At 37.6% G+C, this 25,121-nt stretch overlaps 1 protein-coding gene across 2 annotated transcripts in view; it reads right to left on the minus strand.

Annotated features, from left to right (window-relative positions):
* Positions 1-339: 339 nt before the first annotated feature.
* CCDC6 (coiled-coil domain containing 6) overlaps positions 340-25,121 on the minus strand; it is a 48,294-nt gene continuing 23,512 nt past the window's right edge. The window contains exons 3-9 of one of the 2 annotated variants that reach the window (XM_064716488.1): positions 21,672-21,800; positions 16,583-16,686; positions 15,151-15,311; positions 12,475-12,631; positions 9,199-9,299; positions 5,363-5,487; positions 340-3,030 (exon numbers count right to left, since the gene is read on the minus strand). In XM_064716488.1, the coding sequence (XP_064572558.1) occupies positions 2,839-3,030; positions 5,363-5,487; positions 9,199-9,299; positions 12,475-12,631; positions 15,151-15,311; positions 16,583-16,686; positions 21,672-21,800 (969 nt within the window). In that variant the 3' untranslated portion in view covers positions 340-2,838. Of the gene's footprint in view, positions 3,031-3,055; positions 5,013-5,362; positions 5,488-9,198; positions 9,300-12,474; positions 12,632-15,150; positions 15,312-16,582; positions 16,687-21,671; positions 21,801-25,121 lie in introns of those variants that run through there. The other variant, XM_064716489.1, reaches the window with a different exon arrangement.

A 25,121-nucleotide genomic window follows, 5' to 3' on the forward strand; every position in this document is an offset into this window, starting at 1 on the left:
GCTTGATTGTCAGAGAGGAAAGCACTGCTGAAACAGCTGAAAAGTAGATTTTATTTTTTGCAATCTTTAGCTGTGAAGGGGTATGCTCACAAAATGCTCCACACAGCTAGAAATTGCTTCTGTGGACTTACACAGCTAGTGCCAATGCAGTGTGCAACTGAGAGGCATTAGTGATGAAAAGGATGCCAGAAAACCACCCAGGTGCTGAGAGAAACAAAGCACTTAAGCCCTCGTAGTGAGCTGGACCTCACTGTCAGGTGAGTTTCTCCAGTCTACAGATCTGATAAAAAAATCACAGCTGCAGAATCATAATTCATGACTATAATTCACAAGGAAAACTGAAAATCCATTTACATTTATTAGGAGATGGTTGTGCACAATTTCTCATCTTATTCAAAAAGTCTACAAATAGAGTTTAACACTTCTGATTGCAAGCAAATGTTTGTTCAACGTTCTTAGTTCGATAAGGCCAATTTAGTGCCTTTTTACACTTTCAAGGTTTAGTATACATTTGTCAGTTCTTTACTTTCTTCTGGTAACAGTCCCACTGGAACAGTAAGGAAAGTTCACTAAGACACTTTATAACAGCAGCTGAACTTGGGTTACACAAATTCAGTTTTGGAATATGCTTCGAATGTAAATTATACTAGGCAATTTTCCATTTTGAGATCTTAAAACACCATCAAAGGCTCTTCCTTTTCCACCCACATTTGTGCTACCACCACCATGAGATTGCCCTCCACAGAGCCATACATCCAAGGATCTCAAAGCACTTCAGAAAGGAGGGCACCATTTCAAATTCTGGGATACTTGAGCTGGAATCCTACTTCAAAAAGAGTATATTTTTTTCTTCGTCTTATGTTTACAAAAGGACAAGCGTCAAACTAAGTCAATCCCATCTTGACCTTAGTCCCACCTCTGACTATCTGTCACCTTCTCCCATTCAATCCTATCACTTATTCAGGAGCTCTGGTTAATTATAATGCTCAGAGCTGAGTTTCCTCTATGGAAAGCTGAGCATCTGCTATGGTCAATAATTTTCAGGTGGAAGCAGTGGTCAAATTTTAGGTCTGCCACAATCTTGAGAATTGTTTGACTGGAGAGTAACTACCATAATTAATGTAATGTAATTTGATAATGCACTTGATCCCATATTGGTTTAAGAAGTGTAATAGACTATATATGTATTTCTCTAAATTCTCTCAGAGCTGAAACTACATAGCTACGGTGTAGAAATTCTAATTTTGCCTTAAGCGGAACATTTTACAACATTATTTTAACTTACAACTTTGATTTAGAGCACTATTCTCATAAGGATTTTCAGTTTGCAATTCTGACTGAAGAGGTGAGCGGCAAACATGACATTATATGTACAAGTGTTAGTATACTACCAGAATGCTGTACTTCCTTCTTAAAAATGTCCTTAATAAAGCATTAAGCATGTCAAACAAACTTTTGTAAACAAAAGATAAATTACTCATGTTCTGCTCTGATTATAGCCAGATACATATTCTCATAAAATAAACATTCTCTTGTCATTTTCCATGGCCCACATATCCATATATATGAGGTAAACCATTTAAAATTATCAATAATATATAAACCCCAGTACTCAACAGGAACCTCAGGAAAAATGTAACCGAGTAGGATGTCAATATCAAGAAGTGACACTTTGTTCCACTGCAAAGTGAAACCAATTTATTTGTGCTAAATGAATGGAAAGAATGTATTTGGAATACATTTCTTTGTACATTGTACCGGCTTAGGCTGCTAAATAAGCATTCATTAGTGCCATGTTGTGCTACTTTCTTGTACTCTGTTTCTACCAAGCAATACAAAGTTTTGGCTGTTAAGCCAATATATTCCTCTATGATGATCTCGTTTTCTAACAGACTTTTGAACATTTAAAATACCTGTTCAACCTTTGCTTCAGGGGAATCACAATGAATATATTTTAACAAGAAAGAAATTATCATCAGCTGTTCTCTACAATCACATCGCCTTCTGCAGCAAAAAAATCCAAGAGCACACACTTGAATCAGCTCTCAGTAACCTGTGGGCAGGACCACACTCCCCTGCAGTCACTGTGACAGGGCACACGGTATGGGCAGCTTACAGGTTAGCAGAAATGTCAAGTGACATCATCAAATCTTAAGGTCCACAAATTGTACATTCCACAGACTCCAACAAGCCAGTTCCCTCAGTGTAAAGTTCTGACTGTACCATGTGTTTGAGGTGCTTTTAAACAGGAGAAGTATGGATGTGTCCTCTGTGAATTAAGCTTATTTGCTAGGAAATACCAGAGAGCTTGTGTCTTGGGCACTGATTAGGGTGTCTGACTCACTTTTGCACTAGAAGCTGATAAATTAAATGACTGAAACATAGTGCTGATCTTCCATAAGCTTGGTAAACACTGTAATATTTCAGAATTTATCACGTAGCCCATCATGCCTTTCATTTTCTGCAAATTGTCATGAAAAAATATAAAAAGGTATCCCTTTAATTTTACAAACCTAAAAGCCAGGAAAATGAAGCTTTGGAGCCAAGCAAAACGACATAATGCCGTATTACCAAACAGAGTAGCAAATGTTCCAGCCAGAGAATGGACATACATGTAGTTCAAGTAAACACTGATGGAAAACTTTGTTAAGTTAGTGTTGTAGACCCACAACACTGGCTGCATTTTATACAAACGTTTACAACACAATTAACAGTGAAGCCTATATAACCTCAGTGCAAATAAGTCAAATCCAAATATGCCAAGTAAGCCTTTGGCTTTTAGTAAACTGCTCCGTGTTATGAGTCCACTTCTGACATAGAGACTGCAGAGCACATGCACTAAGGCTGAGAGGAGGGATGCACTGAATGCTGGAAATTGGCTGCCTGCGACGCCGCGCCCTGGCCCGGAGGTTGCACGGGTGGCGGAGGTGGAGGTGGAGGTGGCTGCACTGGGGTCTGCGTGTTTGGAGAAGGAGGAGGAGTGGGACGTTTAAATTTGTCGGGGCTGTTACTTCTTCGTGGTGAAGGCCTCTGCAGAACAAATATTGAAATCACGTTTAACACATTCCTGAACAAAGTTAGGTGCAAGTCCTCTAAGTTTGGCAAAGGAAAAAAAACCAATCACACAAAGAAGTCTGAACAATTATGTGGGAAGAAGAAATTTCAAAACATTGCAGAAAGTCACAAAACAACTTTTACATAAAATAAATGTTCTTCTGAAAATGGAGTAGCAAAGGAAAGGGGAAGTACTCTTGACATCAAAGAGAACATGCCTTCCTTCCTGGCAGCTTGCAGGAAATGAACACAAGACATGTCCTGCAGATATGTTACCCGTGATGTCCAGCAACCTAAAAAGAAACGAGATGCTGCAGGCACAGCCCCTCCCAGCTGTGCCTGCCCAAGCAGCAGGTGCTGAGGAAGCCTTGCCTTCATGCTGCTGGCCCTGGGGTACCAGGATGTGGTACCTGAGCGTGGGTGGGAAAGCTCTGAGCATCAGAGTCTGCCCACCATCTCCAGCTCTCTGAAAGACTCTTAGCCCACACACTGGAGCAAAACCAAAGCACAATACAAGTTGCTTTTTGGAGAACAAAAAAATATTACAATGCCTTGAGCTGCAGGAGTGAAGCAGTTGTTAGAGAGACCCCCTCAGAACAGAAACCACAGATTTTCAACAACTGGTACATTTAAACAAAGACTGAAAACCCACTTTGTCTTTACAAACTGAGAGGTAGGAGGGAAAGGATAATTTTTAATGTCAGTAATGCAAAAATATAAATTACACTCCACAACACTAACTTCTGCACTTTTGAAACAAAAATGCTCATTACTTACCAATCGGGCTAGCATTAATCAACAACCTCATGGCATGACAAACCACCTACCCATAATTACTAAATCAACCACAGGTGGTCAGCTCTGGGGAGAAGCATGATAACAGTTCTATAGCAAATGTACTACCAAATGTAAAGTCAAATTTATTTTGTAATGGAAATAAAAAAAATGAAGAGCCAAGAATGAAACTGCAGTTTAGCCAAATCAAATATATTGTATCTATTTTTCTGCACAACTATGTACAATAGATTAAAATTATATGTGAAACCCAAGAGATTCTTGAAAACTGACTGATGCCTCTGAAACACTCAATATCATTTATTGCATTTGCATACATATAAGGGGACCTGGTATCAGTACTGAGGCAAAGCCATGAGCTGTTTGTCAACACCTTTCTCTGAACAATTAGTATTTTGTCTTCCAGATGATCTTTCTCACAGTGACTCAATTCATTTAGAGTTTCAGAAAAAGTAGTATTTCAGAGACTGAACAGAGCAAGTTCCTTGACAAACTCATTTATAAAATTAGTTTCTATGTTTTCCAGAAGCATAAAGATCTTCCTGTGACAAACTCCTGTGACACACAGCCATGGGCTGAGCCCCAACCAGAATTCTTCTTTCCTGCTGAGCTCCAGCTTCCTTTCTGTTCTACCTACCACTGCAGCGTTCCCACCCACCTTAGCTCAGTGAAATTCTGACAATTACCTTTGCACACCCTCCTAAACCAGAAGCAGCCATATTTTAGCATTGTACTAAAAATTCTATTAAAATACGTTTTCACATCTGAGAATGACAAGTATAAGCAAAACCTTGATGAATATTTACATACTACCATACCTGCTGAGAAAAATCAAAATGGTCTTGATACAACAACGAGAAGGTATTTTACCATATGGTTAATATTTAGGCTTTTTTTGCTCATTAAACTCCACAAATATTTAGAAGAAACACAATGAAGCAGAAATGCATCAAACATCGCAGGTAAAAAGGAAATAAATTCCGTTGAAAGATATGAGAAATTGCCCTAACAAATGTTTATATTAACTTTCTTCTTTGCCAGTGACAATAGAAAATAAGAGTTAACTGCCTGTTACAGTGACATGATGGTAGCATTGTGTGTCATCCTGAAGAAAACCTGAGCTTGAAGCAACCTCAGATGACTCATCCGTCAGATGGTGGAGACTAGGAGAAAAATGAAAGCAATGTTTTTACTTCCTGGGATAGGCTTAGTAGCTTAGAACATCACTTTTCACACCCTGCCTGCTGATCCATAAGATGATACCTATTACTGTCCTTAAGATGATAATACAGCCTATTCTTTTGCAGAAAACAAGGATCTCCAAAAAGAATCAGTTTCTGAGGGGTGAAGAGGAAAATCAGGGTTGAAGAAAGCAGCAATAGGTGTCTTGGAGTAAGGAGACAAAAACAAACATTTACAAAAATGTTTTGTAAAAAAGCTTAAGGACAACCAATCATAACTTCCAAAAACCAAACTATATTGGTAACAAGTATTTACTAATTTCAATACTTACTGTAATACCATGGGATGGTCCCATATGTTGCACATGAAGGCCTGGAGAATTGTAGTAAGACATTCCAGCTCTAGTCAGTGAAGTTGGTGGTGTGAAACCAACTGTGTGACTTGCATATGACAGACCTAAAATTGTTAAAACAAGGTAACATCAACATTCTTGTTTGATATTAAAAACTAAAGTGTGAGGGTTTTTTAAAGTTTTTTGGTTCTGAATCAATTATAGCCTAAAAACTGTTACGTGCTACAGATTAGCCATCTAGAAAATACTAATTGTACTGACAAATGTGATGCAAATTTATTTTCTTTTCCTGTAGCTTACTACTATATGTTTCAAACATACACTATACAATGTTAAACATAACTTTTCACTTAAGATAAATGGTGTAAGACTCCCAGAGTAACTTAGTTCTAGTCCCTAAGTATTTCCATTTCTCCATGGAGGAAATGGCTCCCTGAACAACATACAGGCTGAAGAAGCAGAAAGGTTGTGCCTGGAGAAGTCATCTGTGGGTCTCAATGAGGTTCCACAAAAAAACTGGATGTAGGCGGCTTCTCCAAGGCACACCAGATCTGCACTGAGGCTTCCTTCTCTTCTGCCTCAGCATTTTAAAGACCTTTGGGACAGGGAAATTAAAACATGCTGGGAAATGTTACTAGCTGGACTAGGCTAGCAACTAACATTTAAAACTGCAACTTGTTTTACCTACATTAGGGAAAGCCCAATATTCAATATTGCAAATATCTCATTCTTTCATCCAAATATTTCCTTTTTGTAAGAACTCAATTATAAAAATGCAGAGTTCCTGTATACGTCTATTTAACCAAGGGAAACAGAAACAGCAACTGCCAAATGCTAGAAGTTCACACCTAAAAAGTTCTGAACAGCTTGAGTTTCTCAAAAGAGCACATTTTCCAAAACCTTTTGCTCCTTTCTGCTTTCTGACAAAAATATTGTAAGGAAGGAGACAAGACTTTTCTCAGTTGTTTACAATTAGACTCAAACAACTGCTTTGGAGAATAATGACCAGAAAACATTTCTGAAGGCCTATTAAACTTTTATAACACCACACTGATTTAACAGTTTCCACACTTCAACACTAAACCAATACAGAACAATGTCCCTGCAGCAACACCCAGCACCATCCCTGTCTGCATGCACCTGTGTGTTTCTGACTACAAGACATGAGACAAGATCTGGACAAGAAAACAGATCAATAATGAAGTTATATAAATAAAATTGCCTGTGCTTCCTTCAATTCTGTTTGATTCTGTTACATTGTCAATGTACGTCTGGTGCAAATTACAAATTACTCCCATGGAATCCTTGCCTCTACAGAGTAACAACAAAATTCATCTGCCTTTTCACTACAAAATCTGATTATCTGTAGAGCACATGTGTTATATTTAAGTGCTTCTGTAAGCAACAAGGATAGAAATAAGTCAATGTTCAGGGAGGTGACAAGGCAGCCTGTCAGAGTAAGAGCCCAGAAATAATGGGCAAAACAGAGCCACCTTTGTAACAAGGCAATTCTGAACTGCTTTGGAATAATCCAGCTCCACAAGCTTGACAAATGCAAGCCTACATGGCAGTCAAAGAAACAAAACCAGAGCAGTGCATGTACATTTAGGACAGTTCATCTCTGCAGCCCCACACATCTATCTAGCAGCAAAGCACAGAACAGTAACTACAATGAAGACTAACTGATAATTAGAACAACTAATCCCCAGCTGCCTAGGAGCAGCAGTAATTACACTATCTTCAAAGTTCTAGAAGATTTCTAGCACATATCACTGTGCTAGAAATCTCAGCAGTACCTCAGCTTCAAAGAGTTTTCAAAAGTAGTATCCCAAGCCATACAGGCACAAAAGACTCTGGGATTCAGAAGCCAGAATGCAATCCATTCAATCAGCTATCCACATGAAATTACAGCATTTCTAACTGGTTACAAATTCTGCTTTCACATATTCAGGGCACGTAATTTCCCAAATGAAATATGCCAAGTCATACAAATACTTGATGCAACATACAGCTGCTTTATTATTCTGTGCTGATACTTCTGGCATCATCTTACTGTACTACTTTAGATACAAAATACTCTCAAAACCTATTTGTTTTCATCCATTACTTCATTAATTTATCCCAGACAGCTCTACAAAATTCCCAATTGATCTCATTAGTTCTCTAACAAACTGCAGCTTCTATTTTTCTGAAGTCTGACACTTCCCAACTGCTGATATTAATTTATCAGATGAAAAGGAGATTAATGCAGCTGCCTGCGCAGACAAGCTAGCCTGGAACATTTACCACACCAAAATTTCCAAACTCCTAAACTCTGTTAGAAATAATAATTTCAGCTGTGCTTCAGAGTGTGTTTCAGCATCCTCTGGGATAAAATTTTCAGTCTTGTATCAACTACTGATGGGAAATCAAATTCACAGGGAGCAAGGCGTGTACTTCAGTCTCAGTGTAGGAATAAACTGACAGAGTTCTCCTGCACTGACACATCAGCACCTAAACAGGGTGCATTGCTAAATAATGTAAGATGCAAGACTGTAAGTTAGCAGGTAATCTGTCCCACACAGAGCTGTAATTTCTGTGTGACTGCAGCTCCAACCTGCAGCTGGACACTGTACTGCTATAAATGCTGCACACAGAGATCCACGAATGGAGCTGTTCCTCCAGAGCAGCTGTTGGCACAACTACACTTCTGCACTCTCAGTTACAGGAAAGGGATAAGAAAACGTGAATCATTTTCTTGATAACACACCTTGACACCTTGGAAGTCAAGCCATTTGGCTCATTTCAGAAATGCAAAAACCTTCTGAAAATTCATAGTCACACTGCTCATCTCTAACACTGTAACATGGCTTACGGCCATAGCTGGTCTTCACACATGCAACACCTGGATGAAAACTATTTAAAGTCCTTAGAGAAACCACAGACAACCTTGAAAATTCAAGGATCTAAAGACATTTATATGTTCTAGCAGACCTGTGTAATAAAATGTCTCATTCCCATCCTGTGTCAACACAGAGCACATCCCATCTGCCTGGCAGGCTCTAGAGGTGAACATGGGAAAGCCAGACATGCAAATTCACTTCTTTATGTACAAGGTGTTTGTGAGCACCATGTAATACCCACTGCCAACAGTCTGTAATCAATGTCCAAGTGCAATTTTAAGGGATTTTAAATTTCAGTCAATAAATGAGTTAGTAACACAAATGCATTTCACTTGACTTAAAATATATCCAGTAATTAGAAAGTCATAAAAGGTTTGTTTGTTTCTGTTATACAAAATATGTGAGATAGGAATTATTAATTTTGCAGTCATTGTTTAATAACAGAAAATAGCAGAAGTATAAAAGCCATTTCTCTGCTGAAGAGAAATGAAAATTGACTTTTTTTCCAACATGTTTAAAATTAAACTTCTCTAAGAAGTTCTGATTCAGAGCACAATATCAATCTCATTACTAGTTCTTCATCAGACTCTAGAAATCCATTTGATTTATGTGTCCTGTTGAGCAACTTGTGTGGGAAGGGAGGAGGAATAAAAAGACAGCAAAAGAGAAAAAAAGAGCAAAAAGAAATAAAGTTCAAGTGATAGCTACTTAAATGATTTTCATTATCTTTCCACAGATCTGAAATATAGAATATCTGGTCACCATCCAAGAACATGCTGTACTAGAAGACACCTAAGGCAAAACTATTCTTGCATTTATGATGCAGGATTTTTCTCCAAACTAGCTTTGAAAGGCTACTGACCTAAATATATTAATAGGGCACGTTACTATGTGATGCATACAATAATTTTAGAAACTGGGTTAAATATTTACCAGGTGATATAGGTCTGCTAGAACTTGGTGAGGGTGTATAAGGGATAGGACTGGACACAGTGCGAGGTCTTAATCCTTGTGCAGACATCTCATTAAAATATCTAACAAAAAAAGGCAAAGAATAATTAGATCAAACCTTTTCAAATGTGCCATGTTTTAAATGTTTCACTGTGATTTTTTCAATTCCCATAAGAATCACATTAGGAAGTCATGACAGGAACTCTTGTCATTGCTGACACTGGCTTAACTTTCCATGGAAACAGCTGGACTTCTCTTAGGCATTTGCAGTTAAAACCATGTAAGTTGTATATGATTAAATAGTATCTATTAAGGTCAGAGATGTAAACCATGTCATCCAATCTGACCCATTCTACATTCTTGCACTTCACACATCATTTCTACATTGAACTCAAAAGCTTGGTTGGCTGGAGTGTATCTTCCAGAAAGGCATTCAGAACTAATCTGAAATTATGAAAAAGGGTGAAGAAATCATTAAAGTACTAACAATTTATTCAAACAGCTGATCAGCCATAGCATTTAAAACATGTCCTGTTTCCTACTCGAATCCCTCTGATCCCAACATTTAAACATTTGCTCATCCCATCTTCTGCCACTGGAGGACAGAGACACTTTCAACCCAGGACCATCCCACTAAAGGTACTTCCAGGCTGTGTTGCAAGACACATCCCACACTTCACTATGATAAACTGACCAGATCAGAATGTGAGGCAAGGCATTTTTCCCCAGTTGCAATAATTTTAGTGATAATCACTTGTCCTTCATTCACTGACTACAGTGAAGCTTCTTCACAGATATCAAGAATAAAAGTAACACCAATTGCTTCTACTTGTCACTCACTGTTTTCATCTCAGGAGATTTTGTGGGTTTTGTCCCCACAGTACTACACTGGCAGTCTCAGGTTGAGTTGCTTAGGCACTCTCCACTTAGATTTTTCAGTCATTCTAGATTAGATGCCCCCCTGCTCACCTTCTCCAGGTGAATGTAAATCAGTGCACATGGGTTTATATTATTAGATTCAGCTGTGCTTTTTTACTGGACACAGCAAAGCAGCAGGCCAAATTTGCTTCTAACAGCCCTTTGACTTAATTGTCCCCTCTTCTACCAGTGTGCTCTCAGGAATTCCTAGTAACAGCACCATTTCTCCATCACAAGAAAAAAAATCAGTAACATGGAACAGCATTAACATTACTCCTATTTGATGGAACTCACAATGACTACTTTGAGGTCTGTCCATAAACTATTTGAAACATATTTTGGTACTGCATCTTGCTGGTTTTTAACCAGGACATTCAGAGTTAACAAGCCACATGCCCTAGCACAGGCAGTACACTGCAGTGATACCAAAGTTGGTTTGAATTTGGGCAGAGCAGGTAATAAAGTAGCTGCAACAGAGAACAACAGAAAACTAACAAACTATAAATTAGGGTTTAATTAAATATACAAATTTTTAAAAGAGTTACCAGCAGCAAGGTTAGTGAAACTGAACTAAGCCACCTCTGCAACACACAGCAGGCTCCAACGCAGACCAGTGTGTGAGTTCCAGCAAGGCAGCATCTCTGATTTAATCCCCTTGCATTCTACACAAACAGAGTTTCCTCAAAGTCATCCCACTTCCTGCCTCAGGTGATGTGGAACAGCAGCAGCCCACTAACATGTGTCCTGGTTTCAGGTACTACCCTGCTACTCCAAAGAACAGCATGGAGGATTAAGACAAAGCTATTGCTGGTCTGGAGAAAGAGGCTTTGGGAGAGCTGTGTCCTTTACATTCAGGAAAGGATCTTCATTTACAAGCAATAATTATCATCAGCTAATAGAATGCAACTGAAAGAGATGGATAGCTGACCCATCACCACCATAATTTTTAGGAAGATGTAAGCTGACAAAAACTGACATTTTAAAATCCCGATTGTACATAGTCCTGCAAGTATTTTCTCTTCTCAGGGTAACTACTAATGCCTGCTTTGTCCCTCACCTTCCTTTCTATTACTTACACTGCAAATACCAGATTTGGAGTTATTCTGTCAGGCCTTTGTAGTACCAAAAAAATCAAACATGACAATTTCTTAAAAGCACAGAATAGTTAATCAAATTTTCCTGCATCTTCCTGGTTACCACTACTTACAAGTGGGCAATAAAAAAATTATTAGGTACTCAACAATTTTGGATTAATCCTGGTAATTCTCATAGATTTAGATTTTGACTGTACTTCCATTACACTATAAATAGTGGAAGAAAAGATAAGCCTAATAAGAAAAAATTCCAACCTCAGAATCTTCTATTTCTAACAATTAAATTTATATAGCATTTGCTACATCTTAATACCAGATGCTAATGCAATATAGGTCAAGTTGCCTTGGTGTTTCATCAGAATGAACACACTACTCTGACCTTTAAGGGTACTCCTTACCACAAAATATCTGGTACTTTGTTTCTGATAAATTACATCTTATAACAAATATATTAAGGACCCAAGGGGAAACAGAAATCTCTCAGTATCAGAAAAAATACAAAGCACAGAGTAACTTTTAAATTTATTCTAAAGGACTACCATAAATCCAAAATAATATACAACAATACAACCAAATAATGAGCATTTGATAAGAACTGAGAATGTTTCATTCAAAACATACTTAAAATCCTCTTTTAAGATATAACACTCATGTTTCTATGACATGAGAAAAGACCAAAAGGCACAATATAAACTATGAAAGATTCAAGATTATCTGTAAGGTCAAGGCAAGCAAAGCAACTTGCAAAAAAGACAAAAAAACCCAAGGATGTTATGGTTTGGACATCAAGGACAACCCAACAGTTCTGGAAATGCTTGCTGTCTCAAAGGTTTTACACAGTATCCCTTTGTATTTGGCTGAGCACATTTTACTTTCTGCAAAGGACAAATCAGGCCCAAGCAAAGATGCTGTCCCTACCTCACAGAATTCCTTGCAGTTACTAAGCTGGGGACAAAACAAGTGTTGTGATCAAATTATCCTGATTTTCCACTCTATAGCTGTATTTATTCCAATATATATTATCAAACTCCAAAACAATCTTCAGATAGAAATATTTTCTTACTCACTGTTAAAACAAATGCAAATTATGTACAACATTGATACAATTCCTGGACTATGCTGGAATTTGATATGCATATTAAACCCATACACAAGTTACTTCTAAAATTATTCCATAATATTCAAAAAGTAGTATAAATACTGATAAAGAAGTCCAACACATCTGGATGGCCAAAAGAATACAAACCTTTCATCATCCATTTCTAAGCTGGATTCACTTTCTGACAGTTGTCTGCAGAGAGCTTCCCTACGTTCCATTTCCCTCTGTAACTTTCTTTGAAGTCTCAAGTTTTCTTCTCTCATATGCCGTTCTTCTTCTAAGTATTGTGCCATCTTCTCTGAATCTGAAATTCATAGTTTTGTTAAAAGATGATCAAAATTCAATTTCTCAGGCAGCCAAGTATGTTGTGCCTAATTTTACTCCAACACTTCAAGATGAAGGTGTAGAAAATGTTCAGGATAGATCATTGAAAATTTTCACCTCTAAGTCATTAATTCAAAGCCTAATTCAGAACAGTAGCTACTAAAATAAACTATTGTTTGAGATCAAGTTTGAAAATAAAATGTAAGAAAAACAAACAAAACTCACTACCACGAAGCAAAAGTATTTTTTAAAATAAATTTGAAAAGAAAGAAAAATTTTATTAAGAAAACATAACTAAAAAAATTAAGAAAAAATACTGATTACTGCTCCATTAAAATAATGTTATTCCACATTTATCAAGATTTTCCTGCAACACACTGAAGAAATTATTTTAAAGGTATACTTTCATTTTGAAGGAGGAAGCAACAGCACAAGTTCTGAAACAAAACAAGTTCTGAAACTCCAAACTCAAACTTGTATTAAAATTCCTACCTTATATATATTCTACAGCACTCTTTCAATTACATGTCTTATCATAGAAGCTGTCCAACAGGACATGCACCAATATTAAAATACTAATATTAAAACTGTACTCAATTTTAATGTTAAAAACCAACAAGAGGTCCACTCTACATCAAATGGCAATTGGAGTTGTCAGTTCTAAACAAGTTCACCAAACATCACTTAAATTGTCTGGTACCACAGATTATTTACAGTGATAAAGTTACAAAGCTTCGTGACAGATTACTTAAATAAAATGCAATATGTGATGAAGACTTACGAGAAACACAATGTATTTTGTGAGATTTTGTAACATTTAAGCAAGCTTGCAGTTAAATCCCTGACATTAACAAAACCCAAAACAACTCATCATGCTTTGTCATCACTCCTTTATGCAACAACCTTCAAGGTAAAGAATATTCTTCTTTTAGAGACCTGTTCCCAAACGATTAACAACATGTGATTTATCTCTCTTCTGTGGAAATATTGCCTTTAAGTGTCACTTCCTGAACACTACTATCATACCACACCAGTTCCTACAAGTGTTTCAGAAATAAAAAATGTAATACAAGTATCAGAATCTCATAAGCAGATTTCATTAAGTACTTAAAAAGAATACTAGAGGTTCTCTAATGACCATGTATTACAAACACCAATCTGAAAACTGCATTTCAGTTTCATCTTCTGCTTGCAGGCTGGCACATCCACCATTCCTACCAGCTCTGCTATTTGTACTGCAGTTCTGTTTAACCTGTTCACAAAGGGAGAGTCCTTTTAAACCAAGTTCTTATTTTCAATGTAAATTTGACATTAATGCTTTCAATTTTTTACTCTAAATCACAGCAGTTCAAAAAGAAACCACTTAAAAAATAGGGGATACTTGAAATGAAATTAATTAGGCTGGATTTGCACAAAGAGTACTTTTAATCTAAGGCCTTGCTCTTGTTCTGAACTTCAGTCAGTGAAGGCTGCAGTGCAGAATTTCCAAGTACAAAGATTAGCTGTCCTTATCTTCTTTTAACAGCCACAAATTATTCATGCCACAAACTTGTGCACAAGGTCTCTGCAAAAGAGCACTCTTGATCCATCACGTCTGTCTTGAAGGAAGGCTTCTGCCTTCAGTAATCTCCTTTTCTAAATGAAGGTTGAAATATTCCAGCCAGCCTGGCTGGCCAGAGAGGGCTGATCCTGACTTGTTCTGCATTTGCCCAGATTTTTCTGGCCATGTGCTGAGGTATCTCCCCACTCACCAACTGCACTGCAATGCCACTGACTCAGAGCCAGGCACAGCAGCTGCCTCCCAGACAGGAACTGCAGATTCAGTAGGAGGGAAGGAAGGACTGGCACTGCAAAGGGAAGGTGCCAGCAGCCTCCTGGCAGCTGTGCTCAGTGCTCAGACCCCTCCTGGGCAGGCAGGGCAAAATGCAGCTCCCACTGCTGCCCAAGGGGCCCCAGCCTGCACAACAGGAACCCGTTATGGAACAGCTCTTTATGCTTCAGAGCCATCTTACACAGGAAAGGACACAGCAAATTAATGCTGCTATACTGTGCAACAGCTGCCTCAGGTTGCCACAATCATTAACAAGTGAAATTCTTACATACAGCTGACCTTTATTTCACTAGCTGTTAATTCTTTTGGGTAATTCTTAATTTGCAACAGGACTCCTGCAAAGTAGGCCATAAATATGTTTTGAAAAATTTGTATATTGAAATACTGCCAAGTTTCCGGAAAAAAAGATAGATACACATTTTTCTGGCACAAAATAGTCAAGGATTATTTTTTGATTCTTTCAGACATCCTTTTATCAAAGCTAAAGAACTCTCTAAACTACAGCATAAATACATCAACAAGCAATAACACTGCAATTATGAAAATGCTGTAATCTGAACCTGCCCCATGTTTTTCCACTTCTACCTTCAATTCAAACTTAAGAAAGTACATATAAAAATCTTACAATGCAAAAACTTGAGAAGATTTGAAACATGCTGTTTACTCACGCTGTAACTGTGCAGCTCTCAGTTGTTTCTTTAACCTCTCCACTTCATTCTTTAAAAACCTGATATGTCTCATCATATTTTCAGGAGAGTCTATCTCCATTGATATGTCTCTGGGTGATGGTGGAGCAGATACTGGCTGGTCTAATTTCTCCTGCAAAATTCTGTATGAAAAAGAGTGCAAATTTTACTTTCCATTCTAATGAAAACCTCTTGTATCCCCCAGAAGGCCACTGCAAGGATGCTGAAAGGTATGCAGGGTTTACTTTAACTACTGTTTGAGGGGAGATACATTGGGGAGGAGTTAGAAAGTTTAGTTTTAAACTCAAAATAAAAAAGGTAAAAATTATTGTCCTAGTAAACTACAAAACCTGCAGTTCACTCAGGCTTTTTCTGAGGCCCCAGCCAAGATTCAGAGGGTCACATTAACGTGACAATAGACTCATAAAAATATCAGGTATCAATAATCATTAATCATTATTCTCTCCTATTTCCTCCTCAAACTGAGTTCTTGTTATTATAACATTTAAGAGATGGTTGCTTTCATATGTATTTTTAATTTTAGCTGTTCCAATAATATAAAGAGTCACTGTCTTAACGTCTACTAAAGAAGCACTGGGAAGTCTCAATGACATGAGTGCACACCACTGAGAAAAAGCTCAAGTTTTCTTTAAGCAGATAGGGAAAAAACAAGAGCTTCTCATATCACAAACACAGTAAAATACCATTAATTTAAAGCTGACCACAAACCAGAAGCTCTAAAAGGAGGCTATCAGCAGTTGAAAAAATTCAATAAATTCCTTCAAGCTTTCCCAGGTAATTTCTTACACTAGTTAGTTTTATCTACTTTAAACAATCAATGATGTGACATTATGATAACAAGGAACTTTAAAACTGCTTAATCTTCCAGATTAGACAACTCCTGTGGGACAGAGATGAACATTTTAATACATCATGTCTGGATTAAATAACTATTGCATTTGCTGGGAAATGTCCTGACAAAGGCAGGAATGATGCATCTGACTCCATGTTGTCAGAAGGCTAATTTATTACTTTATGATACTATATTACATTAAAGAATACTATACTATACTAAAGAATACAGAAGGGATACTTACTAAATGCTATAAAGATAATAATGAAAACTCGTGACTCTCTCCAGAGTCTCAACACAGCTTGGCCAAATTGGCCAATGAGCCAAAACAACTCACAGAAGAATCAATGAAACAATCACCTGTGGGTAAACAATCTCCAAACACATTCCACATGTGAGCACCACACAGGAGAGGCAAATGAGATAAGAATTGTTTTCGTTTTTCCCTGAGGCCTCTCAGCTTCCCAGGAGAAAAATCCTGGGCAAAAGGATTCTTTCAGAGAATGTGAATGCCACAAAAATCCTCACCCACAGTAACAAGAGCACTGTAACAACACAAACCGTTTTTCTGCTTCAAGCTTATCCATCCTCTTCCAGAGACGGTTCACTAGTGCTTCTTGTTCCTGCTCCAAAGTGTTCTCAAGGTCAATCTTCTCACGTCTTAGCTGCAGAGGAAAAACAAGTACTGAAAATGATGGGCATGGATTTCCTGCAAGGAACTGTCATGAGGAAAGCTCTAACAACACCATTTTAGAGCAAGGAGAAGAGACATAATTCAGGTATAATGTGCTGGAAAAATGGAGATTCAGTAGTTGCACAGTTGTTATCTCCTTAACACAAGTTCTTCTCAGAAAACTCGTCCCTGGCCCATAAGCAGGAGCATGAGCCCCGGATATGCAGGCACTGATGACTTATCAAACCTATTTAAAGACATCTCCTATACCATCAATCTATGAAATTCAAACTGAATTTACTGTTCAGTACAGCAATGTTTAATATTTTGAAAAGTTGTAGATGTTTTTAGTGGAAGAACCACAGCTAAGTAATCCAGAAATAGAAGAAAAGCCACGTTTGCCTTGTGTGCCTAATCTTAGGTAAAGGACATAACAATACTAAAGAAAAAGTTACGTGAACTGCCTTAGGTGTTACTGTATCAATCCTTGCTAGCAAAACAAATGTAATTCTATCTAAGCAAAGGTTTTATAAAATTAAAAGCTTAACTTGACATTAATCACGTTCACTTACTGTGTGAACAAGGATTCTTAATTCTACTACAAGCTAATAAAACATATAATGCAAAACCTTCTACTCTGAAGTTAATAAAAGAAGATATAATGTAGACCCACACAGGAAGATACCTATTATTAGTATTTAAGTAGAAATACAATGCAAGTATTATTAAGAAGAGAATATTAAGAGGCACAGCTGATCTTACTCTGTAGCAGTACAGCTGAACTCAAGAAGTTGTCAATAACAATTTTTGAGAACAGATCAACACCTTTACAGGTGGAAAATAGCATGGGAAGCATTTTTACAAGACAAGCTTAGTTAATACCACTTTTCTGCTGGTCAAATAATCTTACATTAGAAAATGGAAAGACTGAAAACAGAAATAAGCATTTTCCATTTATTACATCACTGGCTGAAGGGCTGTTGCAGCATCTAAATCTGCAAACTATTAGTGCTAACCACTAAATTAATGCTGAGAAACCCAAACAAAATACAAACTTACACACTTCAGGTACCAGTGCAAGTTTAATGAATGTACAACTTTCTCCCTTAAAGGTTAGAGGAATTAGTTACTGTGAGCAGAAGCAGACATATGTTGATGAGTAATAGAGAACAGACTTAGAAACACTGTCTAGCAAATCTTTCCATGTTTTAGTTTCCAGATGTACATTAACAGCTCAGGGAACCTACATCTCAATAAAAGAGAAGTCAGGAGCAACATGCCTCAGCCTCGCCACGAGGATGAGAATTTGGATCCTGAGCAACACTTTGCTCCCCACATGGCTGAGGTGGAGTGGAAGGAAAGCAAAGGGCTCAGCCCCAGGAGCACAGGGCACTCTGCCTCAGGGCTCCCCACCCAGTCTGGCCAATGCCTGGGGCTGGGAATGTGCAGAGGGAAGAAACTACACAAAAAGTCCTGGCAATCTGCACACCGTGCTTCTACATTAGCAAAACCCAGATCTCCCCTACATTGCAGCTAGCTAGATAATCACATGATGAAAAAAGTGTTAATGCATAATAATGTAATGATCTCTGCAGCAATGGCTTTTGCATTATTTCAATACAGCACGGCTTAGATTCACCTGCTCTTAGTCTTTTTACAACCATGTTTTGATCTAGCAACAAACAAACCCACAAGAACATACAGGTGAAAAGAAATCCGTATCTCTTAATGGTAGGAAGAAGAGCACACTGGAATTTAAAGACGGAGTGAATTATTTATAAGCCTGAATTTGAAAAATCTCAGATTACATTTAGTATTATAGCAACCATCACCAAGGCAGTGGAGTCCATTAATTATAAATCTGCTTGTAGGTGAGCATGCACAATGGCAAAGTCAAACCATCAGCAACAATACCCAAATATACCTTGTGTTGTGCCCTGAAGCTGCTCTGACAAAGCACCAAAGAAACCAGGTGAAACAGATCTAGAATATCCAGCAATATGAAAGCACACTGGAAACAAGGATCATGACAACTGGCACAACACTCATGACAAGGAAAGTTTCTCCCACTGTCAGGATTTTAAAGTTTGGAGGAAGAACACCTTGAATGGCACCTACAGCAGAAGCAAGTGGAGCATCCTGTTGAGAGCTGGGAATTCAAAGAATGGTGTATTTGGCTTGGTATTCAATAGTTTCAGGTGAACTCTGAAATGTACTCCAGTCAATGACTTTTTTAGCAACGTGGTAATATTCTGAAATCAAATAAGCAGTATGGGATTATGCTCAGTAGCTCTGTCATACTAGGGTCACCTTACAGGGGGGTTCAGAGCTACATTCCAATCAAGCATCACCTGAGTTTGACCACTGAAACAATGAAGAATTGCTTACTTTTCTGACCTTAATCTTCTCTTCAGAGGAAAAGTAAAATTCCTTTTAACCTTCCTCACCACTCACTTGTGTTTCTTCTTACTCTCTCTCTCACATGCACTTACTTTACTTCAAAATGCAGCTAAAATATCCATTTTATGTGTATTCCTGTATTATTGATTTGTCAACTGTCTTGCCAAATTATTAAAAAGCACAACAGTTCCCTCCTGAAATTGAGGTCTTCCAAATAAAAGCTTAATATGCTCATCTCTGCCTAAGCCCACTATCCCAAATTTTACTTCTCTGCTTCTCATCTCCACCTTGCCCTTTGTAGCTTTAATTCTCTGCTGCTTTCCAAGAAAATATTTTGCAAAGATTTTTCCAACTCATGTTTCTTCTCCTTTCAAAGCAGACACAGGAGATGATTATTAGCAGTTTAGCTGTTATTTCTCATCTCCTAACTGCACCAATTCTAGTTTCTCACTGCACTGTATGAAATAGAAAAGCAATTAAAAATAGTAACAGCAAAGTACACACACTTGGCCTCTGTAGGGCAATCCTGACAGCTATTTATTTCCTATCAAATCACTGAACTGGAACACAGAACATTATTGCTCGTTTTAACTGAGTCATTCAGTTAATGAAATAGTCACATGCTGTAAATTTCTTCACCATTTGCCTTCAGAGAAGAATGCTCCACTGACTTAAAGCTGACTTAAGAAATTATTTCAGGTTACATTTGAAACCTAAGATCCAATTTAGTTTTTATTAAGGAATACTGTTCTATGCATCCAGAAATCAGCTACCTCCTGATCACCTGTGGTATAAGCAGTTCAGATGAAAAAAAGGAAAGGAGAAAGAACACAAAGCACAGATAATTCACCCTCTCTATTTTAGAAACAACATTTTAGTGAACATATGCTGTAATTATCTGCTCACTGATTAGAGACAGATCTCAATGTAGCCCACTCAAAGCATTGCTGGAGTTCTCCTTCCAAGCCCTGTTTAACAGGTGATCTGATGGTTGTGCTGCAGATTGTGACAATCCCTCTTCCTTAATTCTCTCTGTGTGCAATGAAGGCAACACGACTCTCCTCACACTTATGGGTTGCTTCTTGCTAGGTACAGCACATGCCCCAAGGCTGCTGCTTCAGCTGGTTAATTAGCACAATCAGCACTTTTAATTAGTGTGAGGAAAGAAAGTGTGCTGAAGCCCTAAGTAACCTGACATTTACTCTACCTTACTGTGGGAGAAAAGAAAGGCATGCAGTAAATTACACTAAATTCACATGGAATTTCTAAGCAAGACTGACAGCCAAATTTTACCATCTTCACAAAGTTTTCAGAGCCAGATACTAAAGACCTTTGTGCATCTCTGCTTTTTGAACAGTGTATCACTGACATTTAGATGCAGCGACAAGTTTCAAATTTTATGATTTCAAAAGTCAATCTGTCCAGAATGAGACAAAAATAATACCATGAACATTTCAGCCATGGTTCATGCTAACATTTCAAACACTACAACAGCTTAGTATATTAACTTCACTTTGCATTTTGATTAAGTGGCAGCCACCACCACCTTGTGGCTAAGAGAGTTATTTCAACCTCATGCTAATTTCCATGCTGGGTAAGGATCTGTTGGCAACTACATACTCCTACCTTTTATTTTTCAGTTTGTTCCATAGGTCTCTCCATATAAATGTTACCATGAGAATCAAGAGAACTCAATTCATCATTTAGATAGTCATTAACTAATTTATCCATGCCAACAGAAAAAGGAGACTCATACAAAACTGGTAACAATTCAGCAACAAAAAAGCTCCACAGCAGAAGAAATCACAGAGATAACACACTATATTTACATCACCTGAATTACTGGACCTGCAGATGCCAGAAAATGTGGAGTCCTTTAACAAGCCTAAAAGTTTCACCAGTTTGCCATTTAAGTCAAAAGGTCTCCTACTGACACCACTGAGATGCTTTGATGCAGATGCCTAAAATCAGACATGAGCACTCCCAATGTCTAAACATCCTGTGGAAACACAGCCAAACAAGGGGTGTTTTATCTCTGCAATCTTCACGACTGCCTAGGGAGAAAGGGAGATGGATGCAGTCTAACTTCAAGGCTTCTGAAGGATACACACAGCTGACAACTCACAGATAGCTGTGCTATCCAAGCTGCCACCAAAAGGTGACCTAGAGCACAGCCAGACCACAAACAGATCATTTACTACTCTGCTTAACACCACCAGAAGTGGCAGCCTTTTCTCACCAGCAGCATGAGTGGAAGATGATGAACAGCAACAGGCAGCATTATTTACAAAAAAGCTGCATGTGCAAAAGTCACTGCTGTGCAGCAGACATGAAGGCCCACACAACGGCTACTGTAACAAATATAATACTATACTCATAGAATGGCCATGAAAAAAACTAATCCAAGTTTCTCACAATAAACTATGTTACTTTTCTATTGCTTTGGAAGCTGAACTGGCTTTTCTACATTCTCAATACTGCCCAGTTTCTTACATGCTTAAAACATTAAGTCAAATCTAAGACAAAAGAAAGACTTGGGTTTTTTTCAGTCATAGAATGGTGCAATGAAAGAGTTACCTGCTCCAGGGTGAGCTGCTTCGAAATTGTATCATTTTCCAGTTTTTTAATCTTCTTCATCAGTTTGTTCACTTGGAATTCCTGTTCCTGTTCTAAATGCTGCTCCAGTTCAGCTTTCTCATGTTGCAGCTAAAAATTCAGGAGACATGTAAATATTTTAAACAAATAAAAGCATGAACTTATGCACCTTTTATATATTTATTCACACATTTATTCCTCCTGCATGTTAAATTCTCTACTGATGCTTCTCAAAAAACTTCAAAATGCACAACCTGCCCAACAGCCCTTCAAAAGTGTATTTTAAACTGTGCTGCATATTTACAATGCAGAGAAAAGTAATTTCCAACTATTGAATTCAGTCAAATTAAAATAGATTATTTTATATACTATATATAATGTATTATAGACATTTCCAAAGTAAAAATCTATCATAATGTTCACAAAAGCATTAATTTCAATCTAAATGCATCATCTCAAGAGTACCCAAAGCACAAAATGCAGGTCTGAGCACTTCCTTCTCCAGGCAGCTGAAAGCTGAAAATCGTGACTGAAATCATATTAATGAAATTGCTGTACAAGTAGTTTACAAACAACAAAAAAATTTCCAATTTATATTCCTATGCTATCAAAATCAAACTTTCCTGATGGGATAAAAATACTGTTTTTTTCAAGTCAATGTTATATGTTTTCTTAATATTGAAAGGGTTTTTTTCATTTAATATGTCCAATGGAGAAGAAAAATTTAACTCTCAAGCAGATGGAAACAAAAAAAACCCCATCACTTTAACAAAAATTATGGCTTGGAGTAGAGTCCCTCTGAGACAGGGATCCAAGTCTTCCTGTGGATAGAACAGTGTGACTGGCACCATGGTACAAACACGTGAACCTGCCTCAGGAAAAAGCAAATGTCACCAACACACAATGGTGTCATTACATTGTGTTCTGACCATCCACTGACAATTGCAAGCACCTTTTTCCACCTGCTTATTTTTTCTATGCCAGTTCTTCTGGCTAGCACATAACAGTCTGTAAGACCACAGTGTTAAATGTGTGAGGAAAAGCTGAGGAAATGGAGACACCTTGCAGTCACAGACACAAACCAAGGCTGCTGGATAGACACAGTGAACGAATAGACTTGGATTTTGAAACAAGCTGAAATTGCTCATTTGTTAATTCAGCTCCTTTTGCTCCTATTTAGAGACAAAATGGTCTGTGAAGTGCAGCCTGGCAGAGAGATCAAGGCAAAAGGCAGACAGCAACTACTTGGCAATATACATATGGGAAAAGTTTGGGGTTTGTGTTTTCAGGGCTTGTCAATGCTGAGATCTGTTTTTTCACAATTTAAAACAAATACCAGAATAGCAAACACTTAGAATAGAAAATATTGACTTCATTTTACAAAGAGAGAGAAAAATATTATAAACACCCCCAAAATATATGAGTGGTGTCTGTCATTCATATAGGGTAAAATAATTTTTCCCTTTTATTTCCTTTGATCACAAAAACAAACCAAAACAATTGAAATCCAGTTATTGATGAAACCTTAATACTGAAGACTAGAATTGCTAACAATGAGAAAAATCCCTTGGTACAATACAGGTGGATAGTGTTTATTTTACTTAGTAAAGTAAAAGTTTTTCCCAACTGATTATAATTATATGCAATTATAGTAACAATAGCCTACAGATAACACCTGCCAGCTACAGAGAAGGAAAAATGTGTTACAAAGTGTCACCTTGATGCCAATGTCTTACAGACCTTGAATTGCATACGAAAACAGAAGAATTTTCATCTCTGTAAGATTAGAGATGGGTTTGGTGCAAGAGAGACAGTGACGAGTCTGAAGTGAGAATGGGGCTGCCAAACACAAAGCTGAGCAGCAGGACTGTGTGCCTCAGCTCACTTAAGTTCTAAACACCTACAGCAATACTTTCTCTCTGTAGAAACAAGTTTCCTCATACAAAGCAGGACCATGTTTACCTTCCTTACTGTGCTGGCTTACTTCTGGGATAGTGGCAAGTGTTTTTATGAAGTAATGGAGCCAATGGATGAAGTTCTCCTTAGAAAACGAACCCTCATTTATCCCCTGGACTGTGACCTTGTACAATCTATTTTTAGGTATCCCAGGCTCTCAAAAGTTGTCCACTTTTTCCTTCACTGCATCCTGAAAGTCCTATTTATTAACAATTTTGTATCAGCAGTTTGCCTCCTCTTTATGTCCAGATGTTTATCAAATAATTGATAGATGAGCTGGCTCTGTTTATTCAGCACAATCCCATTAGCATCCTTGAGATGACGCATGGTATTTTGAGAGCAGGAAGAGTAATAGCTTATGTTTACAGGCTTACAATTTTTCAAAGAATTGTCAAGAATCAGATGTACATAAGAAACATTTTTATACAGACATCCAATTACTTACCTTGCCTGACTACACATGCTATTATCCTGGTATGTTTTAATATCTTACTTTCAAGGACAGCTACTTGGACCAATCTGCACTTCCAAAAATATAAGGGTGTTGAAAGAAAATCTGAATTTGATTTTGAAAAGGACTGGTCTCCAATTTAAAGCAACTGACTTTGTAAGATTAAACGATATTAAAAATAAATTCTTCTTTGGAGCAGCCTTGTTTCACAAACGGTAAATTTTCAAGATTTACTACTTTAAGTTTCAAAACAGTAACTCAACAGGTCCATGTCCACCACTGCAAGAACAGAGCCTGCATCAAAACACTTCTCATGATATTCTGCAATATACTGCTACCATTCTATAACGACTAGCAATTGAGGATGCTATAAGAAACATTTTCCATGCTTTTTTAGAGACTTCATCAGGTAAACAAAAATATAACTACATGAAGTACATAGGAAAATATAGTAAATATTTATAAGGCTTATAAGAACTTTATCGGGGATGCATGTGATAAAAATCTTCTGTTTACTCTAAGATCTCTGTTGAGATGCATGTGCTCCTTCATTTCTGCAACACTCAAACTAGACAATTAAAAATTATTCAAAACAAAGGAAATCTATCTAATAAAATTGTACATTCATTCATTTGGCTTGTAGAGACAGTGAACGTTAGAGTTATAAGAAGATATTTTTAAGCAATGGCATGGCACCAGAAAGACAGTGTTATTCCAGTGGAAACACCTTTTATGTGCTACCATGTCTGTTTAAATTCAGTCTAGCATATAGTAAAGGGTTTCAAAATTAATTTCTGATATTGCAAACCTGATGGCAGCCTGTGATTTACAACAGTAATGCACATGGTGCTGAACTGGGGGATTCTTGCTGGCTGTCAGGAGGAGCACTGCAGCTCTGGCAGGCAGCTCCCACATTCAAAATGTTTTAATGTTCTGGGAGCTCATTCCAGAGGCCAGGCTGAATGAGAGGCATAAACCCCTGCAACTGTGACAAACAAAGGTGTGACAAAGCAACAAATACACAG

The sequence above is a fragment of the Zonotrichia leucophrys genome, chromosome 6, assembly GCF_028769735.1.
Source record: "Zonotrichia leucophrys gambelii isolate GWCS_2022_RI chromosome 6, RI_Zleu_2.0, whole genome shotgun sequence".
In the NCBI taxonomy this organism is placed as follows: domain Eukaryota; kingdom Metazoa; phylum Chordata; class Aves; order Passeriformes; family Passerellidae; genus Zonotrichia; species Zonotrichia leucophrys.